Raw genomic sequence first — 16,434 nt, 5'->3', positions numbered from 1 at the left:
CCCACCCTTTTATTTTTCAATTAGAACCCAAAAAGTAAGCCAGGCACTTATTTGTGTAAATAAAATTATAGTGGAACACAGACATGCCCATTAGTTTAAGTTTGCTTTTCTCTCTATAATAGCATAGGTGAGTAGTTGTGAAACTGGAGGCAAGGCCCATAAACCTAAAATATTTATAGCCTAGCCCTTTACACAAAAACTTGTTGACCTCTACTGTCTAGTTATGTGGCTTACAACAGAATTCCTACTTCTGAGCATGTGGCATGCTAAACAATCAGTAATGTCCTTTTATTTTCCTAAAAAATATTCATCAGGTTATTTATGACTGCATGGTCTTAGTTGTAGCATACAGGCTCAGTAGTTGCAGCACATGGGTTTAATCGCCCCACGGCATGCAGGATCTTAGTTTCCTAAGACCACAGATGGAATCTACATCCCCTGTGTTGGAAGACAGATCCTTAACCACTGAACCACCAGGGAAGTCCCCAGTAATGTCCTTTGAATACTCTTACTCTCTGATGGTCTCATAAGTGTATCCAGGGAAACACTTCTGCCTTATCTGTTCTACCTGTGCTTTTTCAATTCTTTGAACAACTTCTCTTTGTACCCTCAACAGTTTAGTCCTCTTCATCCTCTAACACTGCCAGCACTTTTTAAGGCGTGGGAAGAGAGAGGGGTGAAACTTTACACCTGGCCCTAGAACACACTGGTACACACCCCTACATATATTCAATGTGTAGATAACAAGGCGCCAGTCACATGGACAGAAATCAGGTCTGGTTTCACTTTATGCCCCCTCTACCCGACCCTCCCGGATTTCATACTTGCTGTGGTCACAGCAGTGTATTTTGTGAAGGGTCTGATACGAGGAGTTTGATAAAGGGGAAGGGAGGAGGAGCAGAGTCCACCCCAGCTGGATGCTGGATTCTGTAAGCAGAGCAGCCGCCGTTCAGAAGATGAGTGGTTAAGCTGTACTTGAAGAAGAGCAGGGGTGATAATGCCTCTTCCTGCCGCCTAAATGCCCTGTGGAGGGAGAGAAGACTTCAGTCCCTAGGCTTCTGAATCCCTTATCTTTCCCAAACGTTAAATTAATTTTTAAAGCTATTTATTCAAAGTTGACTTAACCACTAGAATAGGAAAGATCAGACAAATCAGCTGCAAGAAATGAAGTATGAGGAAACCCGAACTCTTTGACAAAGTATTCCTGGGAGTAAATGTGTTGAATGAAGCCAGCGGGTAAATGATAAGGGCCTTTACACTGTGGATGTAAGAAGGCAATTTATCAAGAGTACATGAACTCTCCAGTGACCACAAGTCAGGAGGAAACGAGAGTGGAGGAGGAGCCCTGAAAAAATACACTTGAAACACGGAAAATTGTGTGTGTGTGCGTGTACTTTTAAATACTCATATTAATATGCAGAAATGCCGGTGTGTTAAAAGACGAGCTGCTCAGCGTGTGCACCTATGGCAGCCTGCACTGCTCGGGGAGAAGCTATTGGGAAGAGTGATTGAGGCATTCAACCAGACAGTGGTTAGAACTTGCAGAAACCTTGGGTGCTTGCAGGTAGAATTAGGTAGATTTGAGCCTGGCGGTTGTTGTCTGATGCCCACTTAGGTGATCGTCTTTCAGGCTCGCGTGTTTCTCTCTTGAAATCTCTAGAAGGTCATATCTATATAATTCTGGCAGCTGACCCAGTGCTTTTGCCTTCTCTTCAGTTCAAAGGACCTCTCAGTCATTATCGCAGTCATCTTTGCAGCATCTCTTTGAGCCCTGTGGATGGGACAGTGCTGTATCTTCATGGGTCACTCTAGAGAAACTGAGTTAAAATGTCATTTATCTGCAGTAGGGTTCTCAGTAACTCAGATAAGGATGGGGATGAGAATGTACAGCCTTATCTAGGTTTCAGAGCTAGGGCAGAAATGTGGTTTCTCAAATTTGAAGCGAGGACGGCCTAATTATTGAAATATTAGTTCCATTGAACATATTTACTCTGAGAATGGTCATCCTCAGTTTTCTGTGCTGAGATGATGTAGCTGAAATACACAGAAATTCTCATACTTTGAGTCATTTTTTTCTGTTTTCATCTCATGCTAAACCCTTTATCACAGCTGTTAATAAAGTACCTACTTATGACTTGAATTTCTTATTTTGTTTGTTTGTTTCTTCTGAATAACTTAGAGAGCACTAAACTAACGGGCAAACAGCAAGAGGGGGATTTTGGAGAACTGAGTCTTGGAATAAGTCCTCTTAGCTAATTCAGTTTAAGGTACATGACCAGCCCCCGTCTGCCCCCCAGAGGTCAGCTTTCCTTATTCCCTCTGGATTAACCTCTTACCCCTAGAAGTCCACAGAGGACACCCTCCTCTTCCTCTTCAAGCCATCCAGGTATCTAAAGGGGTGAATCTCTACTCAGAAAAGTGATGCTGGTTGAACGTGCAGTTGGGGCCTGAGTTGGCAGTTGTGAATGTGTTCCTTCTTTTGCTGCAGGGACGGGGGACACCATGGTGACTTGGGTTGAGCCATAGTTCAATTAGCAAATTAATTGGGTTTTTAGTGCCAGCCACAGTCATTTAGAAGTCTCCGCGGTGGCTCTTCCTGCAAACCAAGTGTCTTTTGTGTTTGTTGTTGTCTGCAATTTATAAACACGTGGAATACAAAAACACAAACAAGTCAGGAGGAGGTGGGAAGAGCAGTATGTACATTACACCGTCCTGTCTCGTTTATCATCCAGGTGTAGAAATGGAGACCCAGCCCCCCATAACTTCCAGTAACTGGCTTCTCCTTTCTTTTATCTCCGCCCTCTCCTTTTTCTGTCTGCCTTCCCGCTGCCCCTGGACCTCCGGCGGGACCACCACAGCCTTGGACAAGCTCAGCACGCAGCACCTGTACCACCCCACGCAGGTGGAGATCGTGCAGTCCAACGTGGTGTTTGACATCAGCAGTCTGATGCTCTACGGCACGCAGGCAGTGCCCGTGCGGCTCAAGATCCTGCTGGACCGTCTGTTCAGCGTCCTGAAGCAAGAGGAGGTGCTCCACATCCTGCATGGCCTGGGCTGGACGCTGCGCGACTATGTCCGGGGGTACATCCTTCAGGTAGGGGGAGGCGCCGGGGCGGTGTCTGGGGCCAGCTGGAGGAGGGCTGGGGTAGGAGCCCTGGGCCAGTCCTGCCCTCCCTCCCACCCCCTGCAGGCCCAGGCATGCATGCCCCATTCTGGTTAACGTGGTCCTTCTGGCGGGCTGGGCAGGGGATTGGAAAGCAGGAACTGTGTGCCAGCCGGCCGGCACCCAGGCTCCATAGTGAACGTTAGAAGGGAGATGGTGGCCTGTTGCTTAGGGTTGCTCTGTTTGCATTCTTCTGAATTCAGCTCCCTCTCCCTACAACGTGGGCCTCCCAGCTTCCCTGAGTCTTCTGGAAGCCTCCTCTGAAAGGGAGGGCTCAGAGGTGGCTGATGGGTGTGTAGCAGTCTGAGACTGCTCTCCATCTGGGTTTAGCCGAGTTCGTTCTCACACTTAACCTGGTAGGTTTGGCACTTCCCTGGTGGTCTCTGCACCCTAACCATTTATTGCTTCTTCATCCCAATCAGAGGAAAAACTGTGTAACCTCTGTAATAAACTCCCTGCTTTTGTAACCAGTAGACCCTTGCATTCCAAAACCTGCAGACCTGGTTATAGACTTGGCCTTCACAGCAGCTGTTCCTCCAGCTTCAGCCCCTTCTTTGTGTCAAGGGCATCTCGGGTCTGGTGAGGGACTTTTCTGAAGGCCGGCAGCCTCCACTCCCCGTAACCCTAGGCTCCTCGCCTTTTCTTTTTTATTTTTATTTTTTTTGCCGTATCTCCTAAGTCGTTATGCATTGTGTACTTTGCCTCTGAAATGTTTTTATGGCCATCTGTCTTCCTACGACCCTTGAAGGGTAAATGTTGAAAGCGACATGTTGGGAGACCCCAGGATCCAAAAAGACCACACTGGACGATGAAGAGATACTCCCTCTTGCCAAAGGAGATCGCAGTTGGAGAAGGTAGAATCTGAAGCAATGTTTTGAAATTTCTCATGGGGAATAATACCAGGAGAACTGACCCCTTCAAAAAAAAACAAAAAATGGTTTTGGCTCTGCCAGCCTTGTTGATTCCCCAAACCAGCCTGTGATGTGTGTAAGGCTGCCAGCTTGGTGTGTAATGAGTGAGGGTTGAGGGGGATCGAATTTCGCCCTTGCTTTAACCTGGCATGAACACACACACATTCCTATCGTTCTCCTGTGTGGTACCACCAGGTGTTAGCCAGGGCAAGTGAGCAGACCAGGGGCCTGCATGGAAGTAAAGAAAGAGGGAAGGTAGGAGAAGGTAGTCTCACCTGTCTGCTCCAATGACTGCTTAGTTAGCGTAGACTCATTTTGTAGTGAGATGTCAACTTGGAAGGCATGGGGAATTTGGCCCTCAGAAGATGAGATGATGCTGATAATAGGAATAATTATATATTACGTTTTCAGTTTATAGAAGACTTTCACAAGCATTATCTCATATGCCTTGGGATGGGGACATTTCACTGGGGTGAGTGGAGAGTTAAGTCTTGGGTGGTCAGGGGGGCCGGAGGGGGCCCAGGGTCCAGGAGGAAGAGGCCAGAAAGAACAAGTGTGGAAGCAGTTTCACAGTCCCTGCTCCTGCCAGCCTAGAGATGCACACAGTGCCTTGTCTTTCTCTAGTGGTTTCCACATAGGATTGTTACTGTCCGTTTGGGATGGATTTTACCCTACAGGAAGGAACAAACCTCTTGCAGCATTTTGAATGGAACTGTCAGCGGCTAAGCACTGTCCTTTATTAAAAAATTGCAGTAATATTCCCCAACCTGGTCCCATTTTACTGCCTCCACTGTGATGCTTAGTTCTGTCACCAATGCTTTACTTTTGTTCTCTGTGTCTGTTTTTGCCTGAGTTATCTGGACCATACGTATGGCCTCTTTGTGGAAGCACGTAGATACGTGCATGACTGTGATGATTCGCCATCATGACAACCCAGTGTACCGTGGCATTTTGATGGCCATGAATACAGAGTCTGCTAGTTGTTCTGGGTGTAATCCTATTGTTCTGCCTTGAACAGTGCCTGTTCTGTGTTTTATTTGAAATTACTACTTAGGTGTTTATTTTTTTCAGTATTTCAACATAACTCTAGGGCAGGCATAGAAAACATACTCCACATTTTGTTCTGTATGAAGGCCTCAGATTTAAAAATATGAATTACAAGAGAAATGAAATTTCAGAGGAAAATTCAACAAAGCCATTAACTAATATTTATAGTCTCTAATTTGGGGGTGAAGTACTACATAGAAGAAACACTTTCAATTATTGTGATTCTTAAATTATAGGTAATTTTCATTAATTTCATGGCAATTTTGACAAAGTCTCAAATTTAATATAATCTTTTTTCTCAGAGTCTAAAATTGACATTTTGAGAAAATTGCAGATGATTTTTACATTAGAGGAACACTATGTTTAGTTTCTGTCTTGTTTTATTGGTAGGATTGATGTAATATGAATTTTATTTAAATGATGCTTTTTGTTATTCAGCATTTGTCATCTACTTGTTTCTTGTGTAAACAATTCTCAGTTTAAGAAAAAAGCCAGAAGTTGAAGCATATAATGCTGTTACTTATGTAGTGAGACAATGATCATTTCATTTTAAAAAAAAATAGGCTATTTAGAAATACACCTTTTTTTTCTCTCAAGCCATGTTGTTTGATTATTGGCCAGTATTTTTAAAATTATATATAGTAATGATAAGGTATGTTCAGAAGACTTTGAATATAATTACATGTAACATATTTGAGCAGGTAGACTATTAAATGTGCATCCAAAGGTTGTGGAAACCTATAATGCACTATTAGTGTACAAGTCATTTTATCTGGCTAAAACTCAATTGTCTTGTAGCCCTCAAGGCATCAATTTTAGCATTATTGCTCTCAACAACAGTATATTGAATATTATGTCAGTTAAAGGAGAATAATTATCAAGGCAAGTTTAGGGTGGCTGTTAGTCTTACCACATATTGACTTGGTTAGCAGTTGGCTATAGATTGTGTTACTGGGCAAATGAAGATGTACTGTAAGTTGAACTGGTAAAGCCAGGATATTAATTTAACTCTCTCTGGGTCCAAACCTACATCCCTCATGTATAAACACAGCCACTTCTGGTTTCAGAAATACTTTTGAATGGGGAAAAAGTATCTACAGCAGTATCTGATCTGATTTTGAATTTTTGGATGTGGGGGAAAGAGGGGCTGGCTGTTCGAAACTGTCCTTTGCAAGCATGTTTGAAGAGGTTATTAAAAGAGAAAGGGAGATGATAGTAGTGCCACAGATTTATTTAAAAGACTGGCAATTTTTTTAAGAATCCTGTACTGTTTCTGTAAAATTGCTTTTCACTTATACGATTATCTGTGTGATTCATAAGCTAACCAGCGGGCTGTAAACTACAGACCATGATGTGGATTTCAGTGAGTTAAGAATCCAGATAGTATCTTAAAGGTGAAGAACCCAGTATTCTCCAGTATACCAATTAAAGTGTTCATTCAGAAAGTGCCAGAAAAGTGAAGCAAATTTTAGGCATTTTCCCACACAACAGAAAAAGGAAGAAATAGGCAATCTGATCCTAAAAAAGCAACATGAGATAGTTTTTTTTTCTGCTGCTGAAGAGTCATTCTTATTTCAAGTCTATATCTCATGGTAGATCTATTGACAAGGGCTAAAAGCAGTATCCTGTTCTTTCCCCATTTTCCCTGACTATGACCCAGGAAGTGAGAATGTGGGTGTTTATCACTGTTGAATTTAATCATTTAAAAATCAAGTGTTCACACAGTCTCTTTGGCAGTTTGAACGTGTAACTGACTTGCCTGGGCTCATACGCCAGCCCATGTGTGGAAATCTCCTCCTTTGCAAAATGAGTCCTGCCAGGATTCAGGGAGCCATATCAGACACTCCAAGTAATTAGCTGAGGTGTCAGCAGCCTGGTGAGAGAACGAGCAGTGATGCCCATTTCAAATCACCTGTGTCTTGAAACAATCAGAACTAATAGAACAATCAACCCTCTAGGAGAACATTTCCTCAAATATCTGGGCCCAATGATCTTGGAGGTCCAACTTAAGCCTTGGGAGGAACTCCACTCTGGAACCTTTCCTTAGAGTCTTGTGATAGTTCAGTTCAGTTCAGTCACTCAGTCGTGTCCAACTGTTTGTGACCCCATGGACTGAAGTATGCCAGACCTCCCTTTCCATCACCAGTTCCTGGAGTTTATTCAAATTCATGTCCATTGAGTCGGTGATGCCATCCAACCATCTCATCCTGTGTCGTCTCCTTCTCCTCCCACCTTCAATCTTTCCCAACATCAGGGTTTTTTCAAATGAGTCAGTTCTTTGTATCAGGTGGCCAAAGTATTGGAGTTTCAGCTTCAGCTCAGTTTTTCACAATGAATATTCAGGACTGATCTCCTTTAGGATGAACTGGCTGAATCTCCTTGAAGTCCAAGGGACTCTCAAGAGTATTCTCCAACACCATGGTTCAAACGTATCAATACTTCAGTGCTCAGCTTTCTTTATAGTCCGACTCTCACATCCATACATGACTACTGGAAAAAACCGTAGCTTTGACTACACAGACCTTTGTTGGCAAAGTAACGTCTCTGCTTTTTAATATGATATCTAGGTTGGTCATAACTTTTCTTCCAAGGAGCAAGCGTCTTTTAATTTCATGGCTGCAGTCACCATCTGCAGTGATTTTGGAGCCCAAAAAAGTAAAGTCTGTCACTCTTTCCACTGTTTCCCCATCTATTTGCCATGAAGTGATGGGATCAGATGCCATGATCTTAGTTTTCTGAATGTTGAATTTTAAGCCAACTTTTTCACTCTCCTCTTTCACTTTCATCAAGAGGCTCTTTAGTTCTTCTTTGCTTTCTGCCGTAAGAGTGGTGTCATCTTCATATCTGAGGTTATTGATATTTCTCCCGGCAACCTTGATTCCAGGCCTTGTGATAATGTTAGCATAATAAAGGCTCTGAGAAGTTCTGGAGCAAGTGATTTGCGAGGTTAGATAAGTCACTTCCACTAACTTTGTTCACTTCATAGTGAACATAGCCTCTTTCTGTGTAACTCATCAGAAATCTTCCATTCCTGAACACACTCAATTCTTCTTCATCTCGGGACACCTGCAGGTGTGGGTTCTTCTGCCGGGACTCTCTTACTCGTTAGTTGCCCACCAGAGTCCCACTTTTTCACAGAGACCTTATTCAGTCCCGCGTAACCCATGTAGGTCTTTTCTCACATGGTTGTCTCTCAGAATTCTGTATCCCTCAAGCTCCAGTGCAATTTAAAATAAGTCAGTGGTTAAAATGTTTTTTTCCTGGCTTCCTCTCTCAGAAACGCCATGAAGCCAGGGTACTCAATACATACTTGTTAAATGAATGGGTAAAAAATTCTGCTTCTCTTGACGTAACTTGATGTTTCACTGGAACCCGTGGCATATCCAATGACTTTACTTAATACACGGCCCTTCATCTTCGTTAGGTGTTCTGGGGACCAAAGGCTGTAACAACAGCTGGGCCACTGAGGGCAGGAAAAAGAGAAACAAAAGCTCCACCCCCAACACTCCCTAGCTAGTGGTCTGTGTCGACTATATCATGTGCCAAGAGTGTTTTGTGGTATCCATGTAGTAGGCAGCATCAATATTAAGCAAACACTTGGATTTAAACAGCCCTTTGTGGAGCAAGTTCACATACATTTGCTCTTTGAATCCTGTCATACCACCCTCTTGTAGGAATTGGCAGTGAATTAACTTTTGTAGTTGTTGAAGCTCAAAGAGGTCAAGTGACTTTTCCTTGATCACAGAAGCTGTTAATTAGCAAAACTTCCAGAGAATTAAGAACCATTTACCTCTTGTTCATCACTGTAACCTGCCTCCCAGCTTGGCACGTAATGCTGCTGCTGCTGCTAAGTCACTTCAGTCGTGTCCGATTCTGTGCGACCCCATAGACGTCAGCCCACCAGGCTCCCCCATCCCTGGGATTCTCCAAGCAAGAACACTGGGTGGGTTGCCATCTCCTTCTCCAGTGTGTGAAAGTGAAAAGTGAAAGTGAAGGCGCTAGTCATGTCTAACTCTTAGTGACCCCATGGACCGCAGCCTACCAGGCTCCTCCATCCGTGGGATTTTCCAGGCAAGAGTACTGGAGTGGGGTGCCATTACCTTCTCCGCTAGCATGTAATAGTGCTTGCTAAGTACTGGATGGAGGAAATTTTGAAATCTGATTCCCATGTGGGTCTCTGACTCTGTGACCAGTAAGACTATCAAGCTGTGATACATGACTGTCTTATAGATTGAAGTGGTGTGGTTTGGGGAATGTAGAAGGCTGGAGAAATATTCAGTAGCGAAATTAGGTGAAAATTGGTTCCATTTTGGATTCCTTTTCTTGCCTATTTCCTGATATTTCACCTGTATCAGCTTCCCTTTGTTTTCTGATTTCCATGACCCAAACTTTTCCTCTAGATCTAATGCTTAATAATGCTTCATTATCAATGCTCATCTTTGACTAACGCTTCCTTGTAGTTGAGTGTAAAAAACCGAAGGTTTTATACCTAATTAGTAAGATTTCAACTATATCATGTGCCAAGAGTGGAGCAGAGACAAAGTAGCTCTTTCCTGGTCCATAGAAGGATATCAGGTTGGATGGTAAAGGAGGAACTGGGTGTTGGGTAAGAAGATTGGGCCAAAGTCTCGGTCCTGCCACCGATAATTTATATGAACATGGAAAATGTGCCATTCTTAGCCATGGTTTCTTCATCTCTAAGTTGAGATAACCCTTTATACTTCTCTTGCTTTTTGGATGGTGAAATGATGAAATAATGTGGATGAAATCACGTTGTAAACCCTAGTTCCAGTTGGTACTTTCATTTACATCTGTACATAGAGTTGGGTCTCTCCAGTTATAGCAGGACGGTGTCCATTCCAGGCTCAGCATGTTTCTCTGTAGATGTCAGATGCTCTGTAAAAGATAGGAAGTACGTTTTAGCCATTAGTTATTATCACTGGGATAAATGCTAGTTCTTATGGTAAATAAACCATAAAATCCTGGTGGGCTAACACAGTAGGAATTTCTTTCTCCTTCTCAGCCAATGTCCTGGGTGGTGAGTTCTTTCCTCCCTGGGGTGATTTGAGGGCTAACTTAGAGCCTCACTGGTGGCTCAGCTGGTAAAGAATCCACCTGCAGGAGATGTGGGTTCGATCCCTGGGTCTGGAAGATCCCCTGGAGAAGGGAATGGCAACCCACTCCAGTATTCTTGCCTAGAGAATTCCATGGACAGAGGAGCCTGGTGGGCTCCATGGGGAGTCCATGGGGTCACAGAGTTAGCAAAATGACTGACTAACACTTTCGCTTAAAAATTTTTTTTTTTTTAGGGCTTCTGCCATTTTATGGCCCTGCCTTTCTCTGGGAGTACAGCTTCCTCTTCCTGATGGCAGCCCCAAGAGAGTGTGGGTGGAGGGGTGGTGGGGAAGGTTTTCATGGACCAGGCCTGAAAGTGGGTCACTTCGCTCCACATGTCGCTGAGAGCTTACGTCTGATTCGGGCCATGTGACTGGGGGGAGCTGGGACCCTGGTCCCGCCGAGGAGTCACTCCCGGTGGTGCCTCCGCCCCTGCAGAAGGCCTGCGGGTCAGTGCCCCCTCACGTGTGGTGCAACAGCCACATTCTGCCTGCTTTTTAAATAGTTAAGCCAGGAAAACTTTGGGCAGAAGATGAGTATAGTTAAGGCAAATGTGTGCGTTTGAATCCTGGATCCAGGTCTTACTAGATGTGTTAAAATAGAGCCTCAGACTGGGCTCCCTCACCTGTAAAGCAGGGATACTCACTACCTCATGGGTTTATTGTGAAGATAAAATAAGATGATGCACATAAAGCCTTTAGTCATGCTGCTTGCTCAATATCCAGTAACTGTTAACATGATGATGAAGAAGATGGTGATATAGGCTGCTCTAGGCTGTTGCCAGCCTGACCATTTTAGAGCTGTGTGTTTAAAGCAGATTTAAATCCTGACTATTTTGCATTCCACCATGACTCTTAGAACAGGGTATCTTCCCAGCCAGTCAGGTGAAAAGGTAGATACTATTCAATTGTAGATAAATAGTACACACATACCTGTGCATGTACATACATACACACAGACTTGCATGTATATATGTACATGGTACATGCGTGATTACAAGTAAGAGACAGGAGAGGATCGTGACAAAGATTTTGGACTTTGGGGTGAAACAGACATGGGTATGAACCTTGGTTTACCTCCTGATAGTTCTGTTACCTAAGATAGATTATTTAACATAGTTGTACCTTAGCGTCTTCATCTATAATGGTTGATGAAATGATATGTATAAAGTGCTTAGTGCAGTAAGGAGACCACAGCACTCTTATTGATACTAACCATTACTACATTGTGTGTGGATATACATGTTAGCTTTTTTTGAGTAATGACTTATTCCATTTATGACTATTATTTTATTACCTTTGCATTTCTCAATTTCATCAACTCTTTCAATACCCTTCCAAGCACGTGGCACAGAATGAATGAGTACTTGGTGAATTTATTTAAATGGTTAGAGTCTCTGGGCTTTCACTCCATTCATGAAGTAAAATTTACTTAAAATAGGCACCCTTTTTAATGGCTATTATCTGACCTGAAAGATTTCTGAGGAAATTTCTGAAACAAAGAAAATGGATCTAGGTATACATTCATTTAGGTAGTCCTTCAAATAGCCAGTTGTATTGATAAATTACTCTGTGCTGAGTACACAAGAAAAGATCTCTCAGGAAGCCTTTGTTCACATGGAGAAACATCTATTAATAAATCATAGGCATTAAGCTCAAAGCTATAAGAAGGTACAGATAGGAGGAATTATTTGATTTCAACTAAAGATCAGATTATCACCACCATCATGTAAGGGGACTTTGCATCATTTCCACAATATGTGAATATTTCAGGCAAGAAGGATTGCAGGTGTGAATGGTCAAGATCCCCCCTGTCTTTGGCAAGGATATACAAAAGGAGATGGTTCAGGACCATGTACTATATTTATGGTGTCTGATTTCCCGACTGCTTGGACTATTCTACAGACATTATCCCAGCGATCCTCCTTACCTCCCTATTAGAGAGAGAGTTTCAGAGACTATTATCCCTGGTTCTAAAGTTATCGTAGCTAAAGGCCTCTCAGGCAGGGTCAGAGCTGGAAAAGGAATACAGGGATTTTTGAAACCCTGGCCAAAGCTCTTAACTATTTGAACAGCAGTGAAAATAAACACCTTATATCCAAGGACGTAGCTTGATGTTTTGTACTCAGAGCTAAAATAAAAATACTCCTCCCTTTACCCTTGCAAAGTAGAAATAGCTCACCAAATTCTAAAGTGGAATGCAGCAACTACCAGAAGAGGATTTGTGCCCGTGGGAGGTGGAGGGAGGGTTTGTGTATTGCACAAAAGGAGCAGAAATGAGCCCAGGTCTCACTGGCTATTTGCTGTGGTAAGAACCAATTCAGATTTACTTGAAATTGATATTCTCTGTGATGACATCAGTTAAACCCTGTGATCTCCAGAACAGCATTCTTACATGCTCCTTGTTGAATCTAAAGTGGAAAGTTGTTGGGTTTTCTTAAAATAGAAAATGTAGTCTGAGCTTTGAGTCCAGACCTCAGTTCTACAACCAATTAGTTCTCTAGTCTTGCAGAAAGGAAATAGTTTCTGTAAGCCTCATTTTCCTGACGATACCTTCATGATGCAGTTTTGAGGATAAAAGGAAGTAGTTTGTTAAATTCATCTCCTCCAGGGGATCTTCCTGACCCAGGGATCAAACCCAAGCTGTTATGTCTCCTACACTGGGGCGGGTTCTTTACCATGAGCGCCACCTGGGACGGTGCTCAGTATGCTGTGCTGGGCTTAGTTGCCCAGTCGTGTCTGACTTTTTGTGACCCCGTGGTAGCCTGCCAGGCTCCTCTGTCCATGCGGATTCTCCAGGCAAGAATATTGGAGTGGGTTGCCTAGATCCTCCTTCAGCTTTCTTCCGAACCCAGGGATCGAGCCCAGGTCTCCCACATTGCAGGCGATTCTTTACCATCTGAGTCACCAGGGAAGCCCAAGAACACTGGAGTGGGTGGGCCTATCCCTTCTCCAGGGGATCTTCCTGACCCAGAAATCGAACCGGAGTCTCGTGCATTGCAGACGGATTCTTAACCAGCTGAGCTACCAGGGAAGCCCCAGTGCTCAGTATGCTGCTGCTGCTGCTAAGTCCCTCTCCCCCCACCCCCCCCACCCCGTCCCTGGGATTCTCCAGGCAAGAACACTGGAGTGGGTTGCCATTTCCTTCTCCAATGCATGAAAGTGAAAAGTGAAAGTGAAGTCGCTCAGTCGTGTCCAACACTTAGCGACCCATGGACTGCAGCCTACCAGCCTCCTCCGTCCATGGGAGTTTCCAGGCAAGAGTACTGGAGTGGGATGCCATTGCCTTCTCCATAATGCTCAGTATAGTATGTGTTTAATTCCTTAAGGCAAGCAGTTTTCCAATTCTGCACCCACCAAAACTTCTTAAGTTCCTATAGCATCAGAGCTTTGTCATTCTTCTACATGTCCATGTATTTTCTTTGAGCTACAGTGTCCTCCAATGTTTTCGCTCAATTTGACAGAAGGGGCCGGTGGAGAATGAGAGGGCCTTGCACAGGAACTGAGCTCTATCATGACTATAGCAGAAATCGTGGGCAGGTTCTCAAGACCCGATGGTAGCCTTCCATCTGTTTCTTTGGAGTGACCTACATTTCAGATGCTCATACGTGAGATCACAAAGAGCTATGAAAAGTAGAAAGTAAGATGAGGATCTCTGCAGGTTTCTGGAAGCTTTTGTTATATCTGCGCAGATGGGACAAACATAAATAAAGATATACTTATTTGATTCATGTATGATAGCCGTGGAGGTATTGCCAGCAGCAGCTGGAAAGTAGAATGCGGGCCAACACATTTGCTAGCAGAATTAAAGTGACCACTGCCAAATTGAATTACTCTAGGAAGACCTGTTGAAAGAGGAGATTCTTCAGAAAGAAGAGAGATATTGTTACCTAGTAGAAGGGATGGAACAGACTTTTTTCCATGCAGGAAGAGTGCTGTGTTGTAGAGAACTGTGGGAGATAGCTCCATTGAGCTGAGGTATTGGTGAGTGTGGTTAGACCAAGCCCGGACCTGTTGATCGGAAGCTCTTTTTCATTCACCTGGTGTTTACATCCCCTTCCGTTTCTAAGGGGAGTGACTGGTGATTCTGCTGGTTCACAGACCTGACATTTGTTGCTAATAACCCTCCAGTTTAAAAAGGTGGATCACTGACTAGCAGCTTCCAGAACAATTGTTTTAGAAACTGCCTACTGAGGTCCTGTTGCTACTGAAGAAGTATTTTCATTTGTTGTTGGCAACTCAGTGACCTCTTGTGCCCCCCTCCCCTGCCCCCTCTCTGTATTTCAGTCAGGGTGGACCTGGAACAAGGGACTTGCAGTGTGTAGTTCTGTGTGTTTCAATAGCGGGATGCTTTGCATGGCCACAACAGACCGTATTACGTAAGACCCCAGATTAAGAAAAGGGGATATTGACTGGCACGCGTTTACTGTCCAGAGCTCGTCTGCAATTTACTGTGTATTTCTCACTTCTGGTCCCCAGAAAAGCATTTTTTTAGAGACTCTGAGAACTCCTTACAGAACTCCTATCTGTAAGGAGAGGTTTCCTTGTTCTCATATAATTTTCTCTCTTTAACAAAGCCATAATAATAGTGTCAGAGGCAGCTTTCTAGTTAGTATGAGTAATGTGGTTACTGTATTTTCTATTTTTATTTTAATATGTTTTTCCTGCTGTGGATTTTTTTTTTTCATTTTTGGTTTTAAAAATAGCAGTTGAGTAAATGCGGTATTTCGAGACTGGTGCTCAGTGCATGCTCTTTGGGAGGCAATTCTGAAGGAATACTGTCTACAACAAGCAGTTTTTCCCCCAGATCCTTAGTTGAATAAGTAGGAGAATGTTTGGAGTACAGACCACTGAAGATATTGGCTTATGGTCAGGTTAGGCCAGGCTTCAGAGACATTGACATTTAAACCATAGAGTATCTATCCCAGAGGTTCTTGCCTCTAGAGTATCCGTCAATATTAAGCCTGTTTATTTTATGGTGTGTTGATAAGACACAGAATTAGGTAGCTGGGGATGCTCCTTAAATTGGTTCATTCATTTGCTTCTTTTTAAAGTATGCACCCAGGTTTAGAATTTTAAATTAACAACAAAGCACTCTGAAAATCCCCTTGAAAGAGTAATTAAGAACTCCTTGTCTCTGTGTCCTGTCGTCTCTGCCAGAATAAGAGTTCACGCTGAGTATATTCCATTGAGTCAGCCATCATTCCATCACCGGCAGGAATCGCTTTTCCACGTATTGACATGTGAGGGAATGTCTGCTTGCAGTAGCCATGGGCTTGTGCCAGATTTCGAGATCCATAGGGGCAGAGCTGGGAGCTTTTCAATTCTGAATCAGAGATCCAATTCATAATAGCTGAGCCAGGGAAACCGGGTTGAATCTGTGGCCAAAACCACGGCAAAAAAAACTCCTTTTTTCCCCTTTCCCTTTTTGCAGTGCTTTATTGCTTTAAAATATGAGTGCTTCTGTCCATTGATTCTCCGGTGACTTTACATTGGATTCAAATTGTGGTCTCTTAGGTGAAAAGGTCAGTGTTTTATTCATGTAGCCCCACATCGATGGAGATTAACTGAGAAGCAGTACAAGACATTTGGATCCTGCCAGACCTAGGGCACCTGAAAGAAGTTTCTTTCTTTTCTCCCTAGCTTTCATTCTGCCTGCTACAGAAGAGGATGGCCCTGTCTTCTGGGAGTGGGGGAGGGTTTTGATTGGCTGTGTGTTAACTGCCTCAAATCCATGGCCATAGGGTGAGTGAGAACCCCTGAGAATCAAGCATGTCATCTATGTAGCATCACCTGATTTAGTGCTTTTCCTCAAGTCTGAGGTGTCTCCAGGGGCCTTTTTTTCCCTTGCAGCACTGATCTTTCAATGAGGTGCTAGTGTCTGTCCTGAGCAATAACAAGGAAAAACCATGAAGTGTGAACAGCTCTTATTAGAGGGGTAAATGTCATTAACGCCTTTGTAGCCTTCTCTGCAATCTGAATGCTCTTGTCAAGAGAGTGACTTACTGAAGCCTCCTGTAAAATCGTACACATGGAATTTAAGAGGCTGAAGTTTCACATTTTAATTAAGCAAGGTCATTAGTTTCCTTTGCTTATGCATTTTTGTAGTCGATTAAGCTTGTGTCTGGACAACCCTCTCCAATAGGCTTTCAAAAAATGCACCTACAAAAATTACTTTAAAAATTTGAGAAATACTCAA

General features: G+C 43.4%; 1 protein-coding gene across 3 annotated transcripts in view; it reads left to right on the top strand.

Moving 5' to 3' along the window:
* BNC2 (basonuclin zinc finger protein 2) overlaps positions 1–16,434 on the top strand; it is a 466,221-nt gene that overhangs the window by 322,954 nt on the left and 126,833 nt on the right. For all 3 annotated transcript variants that reach the window (XM_070480546.1, XM_070480545.1, XM_070480549.1), the window contains one exon: positions 2,859–3,094. In XM_070480546.1, coding sequence (XP_070336647.1) covers positions 2,859–3,094 — 236 coding nt within the window. The remainder of the gene's footprint in view (positions 1–2,858; positions 3,095–16,434) is intronic.

The sequence above is a fragment of the Odocoileus virginianus genome, chromosome 18 (assembly GCF_023699985.2).
Source record: "Odocoileus virginianus isolate 20LAN1187 ecotype Illinois chromosome 18, Ovbor_1.2, whole genome shotgun sequence".
NCBI lineage: Eukaryota > Metazoa > Chordata > Mammalia > Artiodactyla > Cervidae > Odocoileus > Odocoileus virginianus.
This window is presented reverse-complemented; position numbering and strand designations above follow the sequence as displayed.